Source organism: Salvia hispanica, chromosome 4, assembly GCF_023119035.1.
Source record: "Salvia hispanica cultivar TCC Black 2014 chromosome 4, UniMelb_Shisp_WGS_1.0, whole genome shotgun sequence".
NCBI lineage: Eukaryota > Viridiplantae > Streptophyta > Magnoliopsida > Lamiales > Lamiaceae > Salvia > Salvia hispanica.
Window position 1 is genome coordinate 53,345,433 of NC_062968.1, and position 19,840 is coordinate 53,365,272.

Sequence of the window (19,840 nt, forward strand, 5' to 3'; positions counted from 1 at the left end):
TTTTTAATTATTTTTGTAATTTGTAATAGTATTTCGAGTATTTTTAATGCATTTTAATATTGTTGAAATGTTTTTATTCAGATTGAATAATAGAATGGTGGGACCCTTGAGCTTGCCCTTAGCTAAGAGGATGGATGTGGGTGGTGTGCTCTTAGCTAGGGACAAGAAGTAAAAATGGGTCCGGACCCACTAAGAGCACGGATGGGAATGATATGAGGCAAATTACTAAAAGGAACTTTCCTTAGTCTAAAGGTGAATATTTTTTTGACACAAGATATCGTGTAGTGTTATTATTGTGCATTTCTAATAATTTATGAGTAAAGAGTATATTATTTTTATTTTTTAAAATATGCCACATTAAGTGCGAATCTTAGATATTCAAAAAGAAAAAAAAATTACTACTATTAATTTAAGTGTGGAAAGGTATAAGCATGCATGTCACGGAATAACCTTTAATCACTATTATTTGTCACTACAAAAGGCAATGATAATTTGCTTTTTAGTTTTTACGCCGCAATTATTTTACAAACCAATGAGTTGTATAATTCGCCTGAAATCAACGTTATTCTTGTGAATTAAAATTCTACGCGCATTTATTCAGGTGTGAGCATTAGAATGTATTTTTGCTATAATAATATAAATACTCTTCTCTACATTATCATCTCTCTTACTTTATTTTTTCTCCATTCTAACTATTTATTTTTAATTTTTCAAAATGAATGTGTATATGGCTATTGTTATTTAACTATTTATTTTTTCTCTAATTTAACTATTTGAAACGCCTCTATTAATATGGAATGGATGGAGTATTAAAAATGATATATGGCTCTGATACTAATAATAACGGGTATTAACGGGACTAACGGGTAGTGGGTATACCCGCTACCCGCAAAACTCTAAAATACACTACCCGATCCCGCCCCATTTCCCGTTATCGTCGGGTATCGGGTACCCGATACCCGGCAGATAGCGGGTCGAGATGGGAATTACTCATTATCCGCTACCCATTTTGCCACCCCTAATTACTCCCCAATTCTAAGTAGAACACATTTTTTTTATATCAGAAATTATGTAGTGTTAGTATTTAGTAGTAGTACAATTAAACAGATAGAAAATAAATTTAAAAATTTAATAAAATATAAAAATATTATTTTTTTATTTTTAAAATGTATCACTATAATTGAAATATCAAAAAATACAATAACTTGAGTATAGTGGACTAATTATACTCATTCATGTCACGAAAATCACCTTTTATTAGTACTATTTTGTCGGTATAAAGAGCATAATATTTGTTTTTTTTCAGTTGCAATTATTTTACAAACCAATAGAATTCTATAGATTTGCCTAAAGTCCACGTTATTTTTGTGAATTAAAATTCTACACTCATTCGAACTTTGGAATATATTTTTGCCAGATCGGAATCGATCCGAAGATTCGAACTTTTAGACAATAAATTCAAACTCTGGATATTAAAAAAATTATAACTAGACAGGAACCGATCCAAAATCCAAAAAATCATAGTTATAAAATTATAGTACAATAAATTAAATAAAATTCAATTTTCATAGTACAAGAAAACCCATCGGATCCGAAAATCCAAGCCATGTTTTATATGCAATTTGGTCAGATATTAAACATTATAACTAATCAAGGCCCAGAAAAAAAAATGATTTTCCATTATATATATAAATTTCTATACATTTTGGCATCGAGAAAAAAAATGAAAATCAGAGGAAAAGACGATGATCATTATCATTATTTTTACTGTTAAATCTCTGCTTAGATTTAATCTCAATCGCACACCTCAAAGTTCTCTCAATCTGATAGCCTCCTCCGCTGCTCACTTCTCTCTCTAGATGGCTGCAATAGCTCTCATAAACACTCACATTCACGTGCATTTTGAACTTCATCATAAACAGAAATTCAACCTCCAATTTATTCATTTGCTCCGTTGTTAACCCACCAACCCTAGCAAAGTATGAATTTCTATAATTCCTACACAAAAAAACACAACCATTTAGTTTTAATTAGAAAAAAATAATTCACAAAAAAATGTGGTTAATTTGATGAAGATTGATTGATTATTGACTTACTTATCCTCGACATATTTGGATGCGAGCATGATGGTGGTGATGAGGAGGCGGTGCACATTGGCAGGGCCGAGGCGGAAGTCCGGGTGGAGGTGGCACAATCGGTCGATGTAGATGTAGGCCACCACGTAAACGGAGGGGCCCGCCTTGGTGTAACGGAATATTCTCTCGAGATAGGATTGCACGGTCATGTCTGGCGTTTCAATGCAATCGAAAACACTGGTTTTGGTTTTGGTTTTGGTTTTGACTCTGGCGTTCCTGGCTAGGGTTCTCTCGATTAACGAGGCGAGGACGGAGATGACTGATGGGGTTTTTGAGTGTTCTTGGTAGGAGTATGAGTAGAGATCATGTCTCAATGTTCTTGGTGATATTAGGGCCATGGTTTTAATTTAAGTGGTGGAATGAATGTGTGAGGTTTTTGGTTAAGAGGGGTTTATTTATATGTACATTTGATAGGGAAAGGGACAAGTAGTTTCTTGTTTTTGTGAATTAAACAGTGATTTAATTGGGAGATGGGGTTATTTTGGAAGGTGGGTGGAAAGGGTGGAGAATATCAAATTGTAAGATATTTTGCCTCCTAATTGTGCAGACACAACAGCTGTGCTTCTTGATTTAAATAAATGCTCCATCATTTTATACTAGTTTTATTCTATTTAATTGATTTATGAAATATATCTAGATGCATCCAGGGACGGTATAGTGAATTAATTAGTACTGTGTCTGTGTTGTGGGGATTTGTAAATTGTTGTATTCATTTATGATAGATTTTCTCTTTCGAGCTAGAATATTACCACTTTGGATCTTCACATTAAAATTTTTAAAAATGATAGTAGTAACTCCTTCCGTCCACGAAAATATGATTATTTCATTTTTATCCCTCATTTTAAAAAAATGATAATAATAAATAGTTAAAGTAGATAGAAATAAAAGTAAGAGATAATTATATGTACTTGCTTTTAAAAATGATAGTAATATGTGTCTATATTATTCTCTCTTGCTTTTCTTTCTATTTATTTTAACTATTTATTATTATTTTCCTAAAACGAGTGATAAAAATGAAATAATCCTATTTTTGGATGGAGGGTATGCAATTTGATGGCATTTCTATATGGTTAATAAAAGAGTGAAAAAAATCAATTATTTCATAATAAAATACAAAAATGTACTCTTCTCACTTTATGAATCACAATTCCCTTTATAAGTGACAAACTCGTTTTAGAACACATAAACCTTGTGAGTCTTCTAACTTCCAAGTGAATGGAAAAAATAATAGTAGTAAAATAAAATTATGTACTCCTACCAACAATTGATGTAAGTTAAGTTGACTCTCACATGGGAGAATATAATTGAGTAGGCTTAATTAATTAAGCACTAATATTAATAACAAAGTATAGTTAAGGGCCGCCGACAGTGGGTCGAAGGTTAGAGTTTGTGCAAAAAAATGAAAATGATAGTACTATTATAATAAGTGAGAGTGTTAGGTCAGAGATTGGGTCCACGGAACATTTAAAATAAAGTAGACTTATGTCTTGAGATTTGTGTCAAATTTAATTTCAACAGGTGCAGTACAATATTACACGTGCAATACCCAAATTTTCACCCATCAATATTTGATGCATTGTCAATTTAGATGCAAAATGAGCTTCGCAAAAGATATTAGCAATTTAAATCATATAATAGTAATTAATAAATCTTAATTGATATTGATGCATTGTAAATTTAGATGTAAACAAAAGTTTGCTTCTAAAAATTAGTGAGCTTTTAAGACTAATTTTGTACTCCTAGAATTTTGAATCATTACTATAGTACTTTTGTGATGCTCTTATATATATCTACATTATTTGATTCGTGCACAACTGATTACTATGCTAATTATGATAAATGAATGGTGGTAACAATTGGAAATGATAATATTATAATTAACATTTCACTCAAATAAAATATCAGAGATGGTGATGGTACATGAGAATCGACAACTATATAATAGAACTGAATAATTTAAGATCTGATATTCAATCAAGTACGATTTTGTACAATATCATGAGCACCAGCACAATGTAGACGTGAAAACTATAGGTCCCATATACATATTATATAATAGTATAATCATCAATATATATACAGCCTGTGTCTGTGTGTGTTTACTTTTAATTTTGGCCCCTACATTTAATTTCATTCCCAGTCAACAAATTTTATTCAATTGGAACCCTATATAGATATTTGAAACAAATAGTTTTACATATTATATTTATTATTTTCATCCACCATTCATTGCACTTGCACGTACGCACACTCTAGAGTGTCGGTTATGGATTATTCTTCCCAAATTGATAATATTGTGTCCTTTGATATAAATATAATCGTCATGGGTGATATGAGAGTTGTCTAGTGTCTACAAACATTTATCCTCGAGGAATCTACTATGAATATTTATAAAAATATTTATGATGTTGTTTATTTGTACATATTAATATTTACTATTATGGCAACTGTAATTATAAAAATATAGTACTAGAGACTACATGTAATTTTATACATATATATTTGTGATGTTGTTTATTTATATATATCATACTATGATAAAAAGAAATTTAACTATATTCTAATGCATAATCAATTGTACAAAGATTATCTTTTTATAATATGATTTTTAGAGCTTTTTAGTTCATACGGATACGAAGGTCATTTAAGGATTGTTTTAGTTCATAGGATCTTACGTCTCTTGTGTGAATTATAACTATCTAGAAATAACTTGTGTGCTATCTAAAAATGCCCTCAATATGATTTAGTAATGCATAAACATTTTTTTGCAACTTTAACTATACATATATCTAGTGGGTACAAAACATTTTACATCAGTGAATAAGTAATTTTTAAGTGTTACTCCAATTTATTAGTATGAGACTTTTTTTGGGAAGTGCTTAAAATTTTTTTATGAAAGTTTAATTCAGAATGTTGATAGTATAAGTGAATAAGTAATTTTTAAGTGTTACTCCAATTTATTAGTATGAGACTTTTTTTGGGAAGTGCTTAAAAAAGTTTTATGAAAGTTTAATTCAGAGTGTTGATATTATATTAATGTGGAGTTCGAGTAAGTATCAATGAACCCTTACAGTGGTATTTAGAGCAAGTATGGATCGATTGTTATGCACATTCCCCCTTGATTCTCTATGGTCAGTCTTGTGGTGTTGGTTTGATGAATAAGTATTATCCCAATTCCAAAGCCTTTGTGGTGTTGGTTTGATGAATAAGTATTATCCCAATTCCAAAGCCTTTTGGGGAAGGTACCCAAAAAAATGTGAGGATTTGATCCAAAATAATGTATAAAAACGATAAAATTGGAGTTTGATTTGATTAGCTTGTCAATGAGATGATAAATTATAAAGACGATGATCATTAGTTGATTCGCGAGAATAATCAACAAGCATGAACAAAGACGATGTAACAAAGGTCATATACTTATATGAATACGCAAGATTGAGATTTTTTAGCTTAATTGAGAATTAAGATACATTTTCAGTCACTCATCCATAATATTTTTGAAATGTCAACTGCAAATAGATTATGTCAACTGAAGATATTACCGTCAATAGCCTACAAATCAAATGTCAATATCATGCACATCAAATGTGAACTACTTATAGTTGACATTATATGTGTATAATTGACATGAATTGTATATGTAGTTGACATTATATGTGTGTAGCTGGCATGAATCGTAAATGTAGTTGACTTTATGTGTGTAGCTGACATGAATTGTATATGTAGTTGACTTTATATATGTATAGTTGACATGAATTGTATATGTAGTTGAGATGGATTGTACACATAGTTGGCATTATATGTGTGTAGTTGACATGTACACATAGTTGACAAAAAAAAAATTAAATAAAAATTTAAAATTTTTTAAAAAAAAGTTTAAAAAATTAAAATTAGTATTTATTGAATAAAATGTATCATGAAATTACCATTCTGCACTTTCATAATTAATTAATCTAAAAATATTTTCCATGTGGCAAATTCTGGACCACTATTAAATGAGTGGCTAATAATGCATCTCAATTCTGCTAAAAAATCTCAATTGTTCACAACCCTATACTTATATATATAGTTCAAAATAAATTTTAAAAAAGGGGGAGATTGACATCTAATATCATGAACTTTACCCTGAGTTTGTTTTTTTCATACCAATGAAAAATTTTTGGCTATATTAATAGATTGAAGAACAATTTTAGAGGGTGTGTTTCAAGAAAAACTATCTTCAAGGATTGAAAACTTAAAGCTCTCGAAGTTGTTGTCGAGAAATTACGAAAAAATATTCGTAAAATAAAATTAATTGTCGGAATTTTATCTTTGGTGGAAAATAACAAACTCAAAGTAAAATTCGTGATTTTATTTGTCAATTTCAAAATTTTGAAAAAATTTCCAACTTTTTTAAAGTTCTACAATATTAGTTATTAGGTGTCAATATCCCAAAAATAAAATCTTTGCCAACAAAATAGTTGTTCTCATAATATCTATAATTAAAACCAATCGATACTGGGTCATCTATATGGGCCGTAATAAAATGGGTTAAGCCCACTTAACTTTCAATCAAGTGAAGTTGCCCGGTTGTTACGACGGGTCAGGATCAATCAATAAAGTCGGGTCGGATTTGATGGATCGATTTTGAGATCCGATTGGATCCAGCTGTGCTTTCCAAAATGTAAAATATGGGCCATTTTCTTGGAAAAAAAACTGAGTACAGTACTAACGAGCTTTAATTTTAACACTGTTAATTATAAGACGCTTCAACTTTTTATCATGGCAACATCACCATTTACTCTGTATTTGCAATTACAACATTTTCTAAATTTTCAGCAAAAATTGTACTCCTTTCGTTCCATAATAGAAGACTCATTTTATCATTTTGATACCTTACATTTAATGATAGTGGATCGTTTTTCTTTTAATCAAAGTCAACACATTTCTTCTCATTTATTTTACTTTTGTATCTCTCCATCTCTCTACATTTTTCATTTCCTACTTTGTTCTTCATTTATTTAACTCACTTAACATAAATTTTTTTTAAAATAATATGCCATAATAGTATGTGGGGGTATGAAATTTATAACTAAAGCGTTGTCATTTTAGTAATGCAAAATTGAAATTGAAATGCTATAATTATAAAGGTTCGAAGATGCTAGCTAGTCTTTATAATTTAAAAAAAAAAACGTGCACATTTACAAAACGCAATAAAAATATTCTTTCTTTTGGAGTTGATACCATAATAATTAATATTTGCATATACCCCAAAAAAGGATGATACCGATTTGATGGTACAAGTTGCAATAGCAGCCAAATAAATTATTGGAAAATGAAGGAAACGCTTGGTTTTGTATACTACCACATACTTTTATTGGAAATGTAACCTCTGTGTCCATTTTCGGATTTCTTTTTTCATCTAGATCCTTTTTCTCATATGGATTCTTCACTTAGAATATTTATTCATCTCATGAGATATTCGATTTTAATTAAATCTGAAATTACATCAAAGTTAATCAGTCACTGGTTGGGAACAGAAAACTGTTGAGCGACTAATTGATTTGGGAACAATTTCCTTTTTCTGCCTAAATTCAAACATATTTATTTCCCATGATATATTTTGAGAAAATAAAAATTGGCTATCAAAATGAAGTTTGAAACACCATCACAATATTATATAATAATGAGATATTTTGGAAACAAAACTAAACAAAAAATATATATATATTAAAAAAAGGCACCATCACAGTAAAATATAATAGTAGTATTATTAATTAAATCATGAGATCATACGGAATTACATAATTCTAATCACTTGTGTCCCAATTTCATTGATACCTTAGAAATTTAGGGTGGTCGCGAGAATGAGATGGTGAATTGGTGATGAAATAGATTAGTCATTAGTTTACTTCTTTTAATAAAATAATTAAACTAGTCTTTTTTGTTGAAAAACTTAATCTCGTGGAGTATGATAAATAACAATGGTAATACTATATAAATAATAATAGTAATAGAGTAATAAGTATTTATAATAATAATAATAATAATAATATACTAGTAAAAATATTATTTATTGCATAAGACTTACTGACAATAATATCAAGAGAAAGTTGTCATGTCAGAGTATATGTGAAACAATCATACTCCGTTCGTCATAAAATGTATTACTAATATTTTGCCAAAAATGGGTATCCATATTTATTTCATTTTTTTTCTATTTTCATAAGTGATTCACACATTCATTTAACTTATTTCTATTTTTTATAATAAATTAAAATATAAAAATAAAATTTGCATTCTGTAACTATCAGGACTCTAATACTCCATTATATATAGAACAAAAGAACTAAATAAGTATTATTATATTAAATGGACATTGAAATTGAGTCACATTCGCTGAATTCCAGGTCCAGAAAAAAGAATAAAAGAACTATTCTATATTATACACATAGTAACACGAAACTCTACTAAAAGCTCCAGTTAATGGAGAACATAAATTTATGCAGTAATCAGAGGAAAAATTAATCCCTCAAACGCATACATGAAATTATCAAAACTATATATAGTTCTCTTTCATAAAACCCATTTTTAATTTTTTGAACCAGGTAACTGTTGCTGCAATTGCTGGTACATAGCTGCCACCCTACTATAAGCATCCATAGTCAATGGCTGCATACAAAATAAAATCAAACATTACACATACATTCATAATAATAATAATAATAATAATAATAATAATTCCCAAAACTGTTCGAATGATGGATGTTGTGAAAGCGCGATTGTAGTAAATATACAAAATTGTTCTAATCAAGATGTTTTATTTAAATTTTCAACTTAATCAAGATGTTTTATTTAAATTTTCAACTTATTTAATTTTACATTTGTAATAGTCTAATATAGTGTTACTGTATGGAGTATTATTTTCATTATTTCTCATTTATGTTGATTTAATGATAATATGTAATCAGCACATGAAAATTATTTAGTACGTGCATCGCAAGGGTGATAACACTAGTTTATTATAAAACCCAAATAACACTCACTTGATTTTGGCATGCAAGAAGTGCTGCTAAAGGGTCCGGCATGACGGAGGCGGCGGCCGCAGTCGGCTGAGGCGGTGCCGAACAGTCCCCTCCATTGTCCCATGGCACCGCGGGGCGGGGGATAGTGTTCATGTCCATGACACCCATCCCCATGCCCATGCATCCCATCATCGACATCTGAAGCTGCTGCTGCTGCAAAGCTAGTGGCAACATCATGGATGGCATGTTCATGTTCATGTTCATCCTACTCATCATGTGCACTTGAGCTTGCAGCACTTGAGCTTGCAGCACTTGAGCTTGCAATTGCTTCAAGTACTCTATCACCTCATCCAACATTGATGCTTTGTCATTCTGAAACAAATCATGAATTAATTTATTTAATTGAAAATTTAATTAATTAAATTGATTGGCATTCACATGAGTGATCGACAGCAGCAGACAGGCATATGAATGTGGGTAGATATGTGTTGGAAGTAATTTTCCAAAGTCCCTACATAGACAGACTCTGTGTCAAGTTGTCTGAGGATGAAGATTTGTTTGTGGACTATATTCTTCTCATAGTTATTGTAAAAATTGACATTCGTGTCAAATTATTGGACCACTTTTAATCATTGATTGATTTCACCATTTAGTATGTAGTATGATCTAATCATTGATTAGTTTATCACACACTTATATTTCTAATTACATTTCGTATGACAGAGATTGAGAAACGAAATATCAAAACACACACAATTTAAATACTAAGAATTGTAGTATTAGTTCGCTGTATTAAAATTGCAGGAAGATATCAAATATTTTTACATACATTAGTATATGTATGGTTGTATCACTGCTTTAATTAAGTGGTACAAGCTGATGGGGTCTATTGGGTCAAATATATTTATTGTATGTTGGGCAAAATTAATTCAATAATTTTTTACTTTAGGGTTTTAAATGCGCGTTATTGCGACGAATATTCAATCAATGCCCTCATTTCTCATCTAAGGGGGTGTTTGGTAGGGGTGATAACTCATCTAGGGATGAGATTTTATGAACAAAAATGTCATTTTTGTTCATAAAATTTCATCCCTAGATGAGTTATCACTTCTACCAAACATGCCATAAGGATTTCGTTCATTTATTATTATCATTACTATTATTATTAATATTATTTTAGTACCGTATATTATTCTACAATGGTCACACTCAATAAATACTGAATGCGTTCCTTCGGGGTATCCAAGCGGTGAAGGCCTCATTAATAAAGAAATAGCCAAAATGCATCTATTCTTAAGACCGGTCAAACTACAGAAAATCAAAGAAAAATATTAATGTTCAAAATGCACCAATTCTTAACAAATACTTCGTCCTTGAGCCTCATTTGACTTGGTGAAACTTTTAATAATTATAAAATAAAGTGGATGGAAAATATTAGCAAAATATAAGCCTCACTTTTATATAGTCGTAAAAATTTATAATATAGTACGAATGAAATAAGTTAATAAAACTATAGCTACTATTTATTATTTACAACAAAAATAAAAAAAGATAATATTCATTAATTATGGGATGAGCCAAAATAAAAAGATATACTTACTATTGTGAAACAGAGAAAGTATGAATTTTTTTCCAATAATTGCATGTACTGATGATTTAAATGATTGATCGTCCCTCTTTAGTGAGTGAAACATAGATGTGAATGACGTGAATAGTATTCTTTATACCAACATCATTAATTAATGAATTTGAATATCAGCATACCTTGCTGGAATGTGGGACCATTTTTTGCAACGTCTTCATTTTTTGATTGATTTTGTCTCTTCGTTTCTGAGGTGCCAAAAAGATTGATAAAACAAATCGTATATAAAGAAATGAATGCTACGTTATGAATGTCGTGTGCCAATATATAACCTTGTAGTATAACTCAACCATATTAATACTACTTGTGTAGTTGCGTTGATTCAGTATATTAAACCTTTTATCTTCACTTCCTATTTAAAATTTTTGTATGAAATAAAAGGTTGTAGTTTAATACAGAAGCATAAAAAAAAATTATATTGTGTGAGAAGAGAAACGTACACGTTCGGATTGGTTATGAATTGCGGCTGCCCTATTCCTTTTTGTGCAAACTGAAGACTTTCCACTGTCTCTTCTTCTGCCCTCTTCCTCATCTGCGTTTCTCTGCACAAAATATTATATATATATATGTATGCTTCTCACTTCGTGCCAATTTTTGGTTCTTACAAACAATTCTAATAATAGTGAAGCAACGACTTTATTGATATAATTATAGAGAGACAAACATAAAATATGATTGAAGTATAGTTAACAGAGAATGTGATCCACCTATTAAATATAAAAATTTACTATAAATGGAATGAAACTAATTTTAGATGAAGCAAAATGAAAAAATATGAAAACGTAACTTGAACATCAAGGTTTTTAGTGCGATACAAAACAAGATTGATTATATTGTCTAATTATGTCCATTTTCTTTGTTGGAAAAAAAGGAAATGTTTATTGCAAGTGAGGTCCTCTTTTGGCAAAAATCAGTTTTAAATATTAGAAGTAATTTACAAGAAAAAAGGAAAGGGAAAGAAAAGTATTCTGACCTGAGAGCTGCTGTGAAGGGGAACGCAGCCGCGGTCATTGCCGGAGATAGTGTTTCCCGGCGAAATCATCGACGCCGTCGGTGACGTGAACCCGGGCCCACGGAATTCCCTCTCCCATGTGTCAACCGACATCCCGCCGCACGTGGCGCTCTCGCCCACGCTGCGTGCGCCCGCGCGCACAACGCGGCGGGAGCCAGTGGACGAGCACCCGGCCCTGCTGGCGTCCCCACGGACGCCGTTGGGGCACGGCACCATTGCGTCCGTGGTTCTGGCTTCAGGGTTGGGGTGGTGCTCGGACCACGGCGCCGGGTCCTTGGCGTCGGCGGTGGGATTTGGCGGCGGCGGGCAGAAGGTGGCTTGGCTGACGATGGACTCGAGCGTGCCGCCGGCGCGTGGCACGCCGAGGCCATGCATGGCTAGTTGCCCATTTTCCCATGTTAGCTCCGCCACTTCATAATCTAATCTGCAATAATTAATTGAACATTTTTTATATTATTATTGTTGTTGTTGTTGTTGTTATTCATTGATAAAAAAAATATACGAAGCTTACGAAGGGACGCCTTGAGGTACATTGATCTTGGTACTATCATCGAGATCCCAACCCGGTACACATTGATTCATTGCTAAGATGAGTTTCCTTGAAAAATAAAAATTTTAATGAGTTGGAGGAAAATATAAGAAAGGGAGAGAAGGGCAGTGATACTATAGAGGGGGAAAAAAAAGCAAAATTGGGGTTGCAATATATGTGGGTGAGGGCTATTTGAGAAGGGATCTAAATACTATTCATAAAGATAAGAACAAAGCACAACTTGAGAGGGAAAGAGTGTGTGAATGGTCCTTGATCAATGGGATGAAAACTATGGTATAAATTGAAATGTGAAAGAAATCTTCTACTTCAAAGGTCAGTTGAAGTTATTCTGAGGATGAGAGGTGGAAATGGGATGGATATATAAGCAATCAATTGCAATGTACATGAGCATGGAGATAGATATTTATGGACTAACTACATGCACCTAGATGGCTCTAGTGATTTTGGTTGCTGAATATAGAAAGAAAAGCAGTTTCTTCTCTTTTTCTAAACTAATTTGTTTGTATCTTAGTGCTAGTATTTTATTTTAACTTTATAAATCTTAACCAATACATATACTGATATACAACCCACGTTATGAATGTATAACGATCTTGTTATATATTCATAACGTGTATTGTTTTAGAATATTTGTTCGATTAAACTCAAAAAAGTTATAAGTTGTAAATTTTTTACAAAAATATAGAAGCACCTCTATAAATTTATATTTATTTATAAATTAATGAATTATTTAATATAAAAATAATAATTACTATACTTATCTTTTGCCCACACAACACACCCATATAACTATTCATATCTCTCATAACATGTCCCCATGTCATCAATAAAACAAACACGTCGTTGTGTTTTCTCTAAACACATCCTTAATTCGCGCATTGAAACAAGAAAAGAGACTTAGCTGAACAAAAATTAGTAGTACTCCAGTAACTAGTACGATTAGAGGTTTGTAATCATTAGCGGAGAATATAAGATATACTTCCTCCATCCGCGAATAGGAATTCTGTTTTTTCCATTTTAAGTCCGTCCGCAAATAAGTGTCTCATTTCATTTTTACCATAAATAGTAATAGGATCACATATTCCACTAACTTATTTTATTTACATATCATTTAAAATTAATATACACAAGTGAGACTCAAATTTCACTAAATATTTCTTTAAAATCTGTGCCGCAAATGAATGAGACTCCTATTGGTACACGGATGGAGTAGTAATTAAAAAGAAGTTCCAGTTATCATGGATGTTTAAAGTGTGCATAAGGTTTAATTGAAAAAACTCAATTATCATATTAAGGTTGCTCAAAGCACATATAGTCATATATTTATCGGGAATTTAACTAAAAGGAGTAATATTAAGATCAATGGATTTAGAATACCATATATTCAAGTTGATCACAGAGGTCGACCAATCCCATCGTCGACTTACAAGAGCCTAAAATATTCATCAAAACGATATACTCTTTTCGTCTACAAAAAATAGAGCAATTGGTGTATGGCACGGATTTTAATATAGAATTGATAAAAGTAAGAGAGGGGGAAAAAGTAAGAGAGAAGGAGAAAAAATAAGTGAGAAGTAGTGATAGTGGAACAATATGTAGGGTTATTATTTGTTGAAAATTTTTCATAAATGAATGTGCTCTATTTTTTGTGGACGGCCAAAAATGATAAATGTACTTTATTTTTTATGGACGAAAGGAGTATAATTTTTTAAGTTGTTGTTAATTCTATTGTGCAACATATCTGCCACAACTCTTGAGTTCATTTTTGTTCTTCTTTAACTATCATTCATTGTTAGCGCGACTAGCGTACCATCTTTATCGGTGACTAGCAACGACTTTTTTCACTACATGCAATTTCACGCTTTATAAAGGTAAGAAATTAAATGACCTTGGCATAATTATGTCATGCGTGACATAATTCGTGAGAAACGGACAAAATTGGAAGAATCGGTATTTTAACTTATTTTTGGAGTAATAGGGAATCAGGGTAAATGAAAATAAGGTAAATATCCTATCAATAACTACTTACAAAATCAATCCCATAGAGACACGTGAATTCGAGATTATGGTAGCGCGTGTCAGCGGTTGAGTCGGATTGCGCGTCGGGAATCCAAACTTTGTACAGGAGCAAGTGGTGCAACCATGGCGACACGCGTCGAGCCGCTGTAGACACGGAGATGGTTGGAGGTCCGCTGAAGCAGCTTAGTCACGCTCACGAATTTTTGGTGCATTTTGATTTTAATCTTTATAAGTGCTTCGTCTTATCTCAATAAAATATTAGTAGTAGTAATTTTTTGTTGTATTTTGAGATTAGAGAAAGACAACTGTATCGGCGTAGAAGAAAGAGGAACATAGAGCAGCTCTTGCTACCTCCATCCCCCAAATTTTAACGTACTTTGACTCGGTACGGGTTTTAAGAAAAGTAATAGAAAGTGAGTTAAGAAATGAAATGTGAGTCCTATTTTTAAAGTAGTATTAGTTTTATAATAAAATGTGTGTATGAATGAGTTAGTGTAATATGGGGTCCAGTACAAAAAATGGTAAAATTGAAGTGTGCCAAATTTTCAGGGACGGACCGAAATGGTAAACTGTGTCCAAATTTAGGGGACGGAGGTAGTATTACCTAGGGATGTCAATCTAGCCCGAAACCCACGGGTCGACCCAAACAACCCGATAAAATCATAGGGTTAGCGCCGGAAAATTGTAACCCAAATACATAACCGGCCTACACGGGTTGACCTGTTTGGGTCGGGGGGTTATGCGGGCTGGCCCGAGTGGGTTGCGGGTTAGCCATGGGTTGAGCATTTTAAAAAAATATTATCGAATTTTGAGTTTATATACTTATATATATGAAATATATATGGCATATGAAACTATATATGGTAATTGTGTCTTCTTTCTCAAATTAAAAGTTAGGGTTAAATGAAATATAAAGTATATTAATATCATAATATGTACTCGTATAATCACATTAAACTCCATAGAATTTATTTTTTGACATACTATTATCTATACTATATTTTTTAACTTCTTAGAATTTATTTTTTGGGTAAACAATTAAAAATATTATTTAACTCCTTTTGAAATGCATGATTTTCATTTAATTGTCATTTAATTGTATTCAGATTCACATTTGCTACTAATTGAACGATATATTTATGTATTTTGTTTTAATTTTCAATAACTATTATTTTCCTTCTCTTGATCACTTTGATAATACTTCACTTTACTACAATCTGTTTTTTTTATAAGTTAGAATATTGAATTGGATATAAAATAACAAATAAGACAACTTTTAATCCGAATAGCCAGTGGGTTAGCTCGAAACCCGAAGAGTTAGAGTTAGTGTCAAAAATGTATAACCCGAAAAATTCACAACCCGAATAACTCGGGCCCAAATAGCCCGACAACCCGAATAGGTTGGCCCGAACCCGAGCGGGTTAGCCCAATTGACATTCCTAGACTATTAGAGCATCTCCAATGGTCGGCTAGAGACTGGCTAGCCGATTCGTCGCCCTGGCCGATCGGCTAGCCGAACCATTGGAGTCGGTAGTATTTTTTGAATTATTTTTATTACGGTTGGCCTATGGTTGGCCTAAATCTGATGTGGCAGATGGATTTTTAGTGCTGCTGACGTGGTAGGGAGAAAGAGTGGCTGGCCGATTGCTGGCCTATGTATCAGAAGATGCTCTTACCAAGGGAGGAAGAAGATGGAGGAAGAAGATGATGCGGCACACGTTTTTAGGTTTTGATAAATTGGGCTTTTTAAATAGGTTTTGACTTTCGATTAATTTGGTCAAATGACCCAATATTAAATGATTTGAAATCATGAACCACATTGGATTTAAGATTAATTACTTTATTTTGTTAAAATAATTAAATGACTTTATTTAATTAATGCCTTATTATATTTAATTGGATTCACCTAAATTACACTATTGGTATCTAACATCAAATTAAAAACAGTTATTCGAATAACTTACTACTATTATAGATGCATAACATCAAATTAAAAATCAAATAACAAAATTATAACAATTAAATTAGTTTTTATTCTAGTACCTCTATTTCAATCCAATACCTAACTTAATTTTTGATTTCTCAACATTTATGATCGTTGTTTTCATATTCCGAACAAAATAGGGGTATCAGTTTTTTTCTAAATTTGATTGCATATTATTAATTTTTGGTTTGGTTTGATTTATTACAAATCTATCCGAATGAGAAATTGAATTAAAAGAATATAATATATGTATATATATATATGTTAAATTTTAATATATAATATATATATCAGCACTGGCTCATTTGTATTTTTAGTTCCGTCCCTGCTTGGTTCAGTGGTTTATGCCCAGTAATGTGCAGTTTACCATTTTGACGAAATTTGTAGGGACGTTAAGATATGGATGAATATGAAATCTCCTTCGTCCCTTAATATTTGTCCTATTAATTTTAGATCATATTTTTATATTTTATAATATAAGGTGGGAGAGAATTGAGTTGGTGTAAATGCATACTAAAATAGTAGTAGTAAAAATGAAATAAGACAATTAATAATAGACGGATCAAAATAGAAAACTAAAACACATGATGAAAAACGGTACACACGAAGATTTTGTGGGACATCCACTCGAAGAAGGAATCGTTATGGATCCGTTGGATTCATGGCCACTACCTCCAAAATAGAACACTTTGGGTCTAGCAACCACATAAGAAGAATGACTCACCGCTGATCAAGAAATTTTGTCCATCTTGGACGAGATGCGAGAGAAGTGCTCGAGGGAAGAGATAATCAACCTGTAGGCAAAATGGTTTACCACTAAATGAGCTCAGGAAGCTTAATCGGTTCCGGCCAATGGGTGAGCGCCGGTTTTGGGCAAAGTACGTGTGGAAGGACTTTGTCCCTCCCAAATACTCGTTCATCACTTGGCTTGCTATCCGAGGGAGGCTCACGACTAGAGATAGACTGTTTTTTATGGAGGAACTGGACCCTAATTGCCAGCTTTGCGGGGTAATCGAAGAATCAGCGGACCATCTGTTCTTTAAGTGCTCCAAGACGTGGGCAATGTGGGGCATGATCATGGAATGGCTTGGCATCTCAAGGAGATCAGAAAGAGTGTGATCAAAGTGGGCTTGTCGGCAGACCAAGGGCTCAGTCATAGTGCAAATGGCAAAAAGAATTGCACTTATGGCTGCAATCACACACATTTGGAAAATGCGGAATGCGATCTTCGATGGGAAGACTTGGGATATTGCAAGGGTGACCTTTCATATCAAGGAAGCCGCTATGATTGTTGTTCATGTGGTAGTGAGAGTTTGGCATGCCTTGAGTCACTCACCACTTGAGTCACTCACCAAGGTACTTTTTTTCTCCTTGGGAAGTTTCCCATGAGGTTTTATTCCCAAGGGGTTTTAATAAGGCCTGCCTACACTGGGTTACGGTGGGTGTCTCAAGATGGTGCTCTCTTTGTATGCCTTGATTTTGTTGATATTTTGTATCTTGCATGGGCTTGTCCATGTTGGCTAGTTGTTGATGTTTCCCTCGGATATGCCCAAGAGAATGATGTACGATAAGTTCTAATGATACACTATTTATTTATTCATAAAAATAAAAAAAAAACATGTATGCGCAAAAAAATGATTAAAAATACGTCGTTCAAATCTATTGTTATGTAATGTATTTAGGCAATTACTATAATCATACAAAGTGAAAGAAATTTGAGGTTTAAAAATCATAGCGAAGTTAAGTACTTAAAATTTAGTGATCTATCTAGAAAGGATACTTTTAAAATTAAAATTTACTAGAAAAAACATGTAGCGACAAATATTTGAAACCTAACTAATTATTATATGATTAATTATTTAAGATTGAGATGAAATTATTTTAATTAGAGAAAAGTGATTATGATTAATTATCATATAATTATCTATTTAAGATTAAATTATAAAATTTAATATCACGAACCACCATAACAAATATTCCATCCTAATATATAATCTTGTAAACCAAATTGTCCTTAAGGGATGTAATCAATTGCTAACTAATTATCAATCCTAAATTGAGATCAATTTTCAACCATTAGATTAGAAGATCTTATAGTTAATATAATGTCAAGTGTAATATATTTAAAATTTAAATAATTATTAATTAAATTAAAAGGGTATTAATGTCAAATCCTATATTAGTAATTATAACTAACTACTTTCTCTCTCCTCAAAATCATCTCAAATCTTTAAATTTACGTAATTCTCTCAATTTAAATTATTTTTTCATAAAAAATATATCAAATTAAAGATAATTTAATAAGGATTCCAACGAGATCTCAATTGCATATGTTCCGACGATGTTCGGGTGATGAAATTTGATAAAATATATTTCAATTTTCGTACATGTTGATAAACAGCTTTTATCAACAAATGCAACAAAAAATCTCAATATATTGTAGGCAAAATCTCAATATTATGCATGTCCAATCTCAATAAAAATGTGTTGATATTTTCTTGTCCTTGTATTAATATTCTAATGTCATATTGTTGATATTTGTAATACACAATGTTGATATAAAAAAACACCCACGAAAATTATCATATGATAACATAATGACGATATTATCCTTTTGTTGATATTTTATCTACTATTTATTGAGATTTGTGAGTTTTAATCTCATCCACTCATTTTAAAATCCAAGGGTAGAAATTTAATCTTGATTTTAGATTAGAGTGCTACAAGCATTAGAATAGGACTCTTGTCCTTGGATACATAATATAGTATCGTTTGGACTTAAACTGAAAAAGTTTCTAGTTAGGTTTGTACATTGATTTGTTTCTTAAGCCCATTTACTAATTTGAGCTGTGGGCAATAATATCAAGTTCATAAAGCCCACTTTTCTCTTTGGTAATAAAATAGTACTCGTACTAACAACTTTCAATTATGAATATGTTGGTTCAGATTAATTTTTAAAAATATTATCTCAACAGATATTATTCTTTTGTCTTATTTCATACTCGTTCATTACAAAGATTTGGGTTTTGATCTCAATACTCAATGTATTTCATCCAATATCTAACTAAAAACACACATTGTTTCATCATTTTTTACTTCATTTAATATACTACGTCGTATATGTATTTTTGAATAAATATTCATATATTTTCTATGTCTGCTACTAGAAGTCATTTGTATTAGATGACATGAAGTTTAATGCAAAATTGATGAAATAGGAGTATAAAAAATAAATGAGAAAACATTGAAATATTTTTAATAGAGAATGACCTTATCTCATCAGAAAAAAAAAAATCCATAAACTTTGATTTGATGAAAATCATAAAAATTGAAAATGGACTAATAAAATTGTAATTTTAGAGATAACTATCCCTATATTAGCAGTAGTATATATTAGACAAATTAAGAGACAAATCAAAATTCGTCCAATTAGTAGTAGTATAATAATATAGTAGAATATCTATTAGTTCTCTCCTTAAACATCCTATTTTTGC

At 31.6% G+C, this 19,840-nt stretch overlaps 2 protein-coding genes across 5 annotated transcripts; both read right to left on the reverse strand.

Annotated features, from left to right (window-relative positions):
• Window positions 1-1,660: 1,660 nt before the first annotated feature.
• LOC125224556 (cyclin-U2-2-like) lies at window positions 1,661-2,510 on the reverse strand. Its single transcript, XM_048127976.1, has 2 exons — window positions 2,097-2,510; window positions 1,661-1,998 (listed from the first exon to the last, which is right to left on the reverse strand). The coding sequence occupies exons 1-2, from the start codon at window positions 2,471-2,473 to the stop codon at window positions 1,731-1,733; spliced, it is 645 nt and encodes a 214-aa protein (XP_047983933.1). The 5' UTR covers window positions 2,474-2,510; the 3' UTR covers window positions 1,661-1,730.
• Window positions 2,511-8,443: 5,933 nt separating this feature from the next.
• On the reverse strand, window positions 8,444-12,615 carry LOC125219053 (transcription factor UNE10-like). Of its 4 annotated transcripts, XM_048120913.1 has the most exons (7): window positions 12,305-12,615; window positions 11,755-12,217; window positions 11,222-11,323; window positions 10,904-10,969; window positions 9,452-9,511; window positions 9,161-9,421; window positions 8,444-8,786 (listed from the first exon to the last, which is right to left on the reverse strand). In XM_048120913.1, the coding sequence occupies exons 1-7, from the start codon at window positions 12,373-12,375 to the stop codon at window positions 8,706-8,708; spliced, it is 1,104 nt and encodes a 367-aa protein (XP_047976870.1). In that variant the 5' UTR covers window positions 12,376-12,615; the 3' UTR covers window positions 8,444-8,705. The 4 variants fall into 4 exon arrangements, with proteins under 4 accessions (XP_047976870.1, XP_047976872.1, XP_047976869.1 ...); XM_048120915.1 differs by lacking the exon at window positions 10,904-10,969; XM_048120912.1 differs by having other exon boundaries at window positions 9,161-9,511; window positions 12,305-12,612.
• Window positions 12,616-19,840: the final 7,225 nt, after the last annotated feature.

Bases quoted from the DNA above. Each gene is read 5' to 3' on its own strand.
- LOC125224556 (XM_048127976.1), bottom strand. From the start codon at position 2,473: ATGGCCCTAATATCACCAAGAACATTGAGACATGATCTCTACTCATAC. The intron at 1,999-2,096 runs GTAAGTCAATAA...TTTTTTGTGTAG, and splicing joins TCCAAATATGTCGAGGATAA to GAATTATAGAAATTCATACT.
- LOC125219053 (XM_048120912.1), bottom strand. From the start codon at position 12,375: ATGAATCAATGTGTACCGGGTTGGGATCTCGATGATAGTACCAAGATC. The intron at 12,218-12,304 runs GTAAGCTTCGTA...TAATTATTGCAG, and splicing joins GTACCTCAAGGCGTCCCTTC to ATTAGATTATGAAGTGGCGG. The intron at 8,787-9,160 runs GTGAGTGTTATT...TTTTGTATGCAG, and splicing joins TTCTTGCATGCCAAAATCAA to CCATTGACTATGGATGCTTA.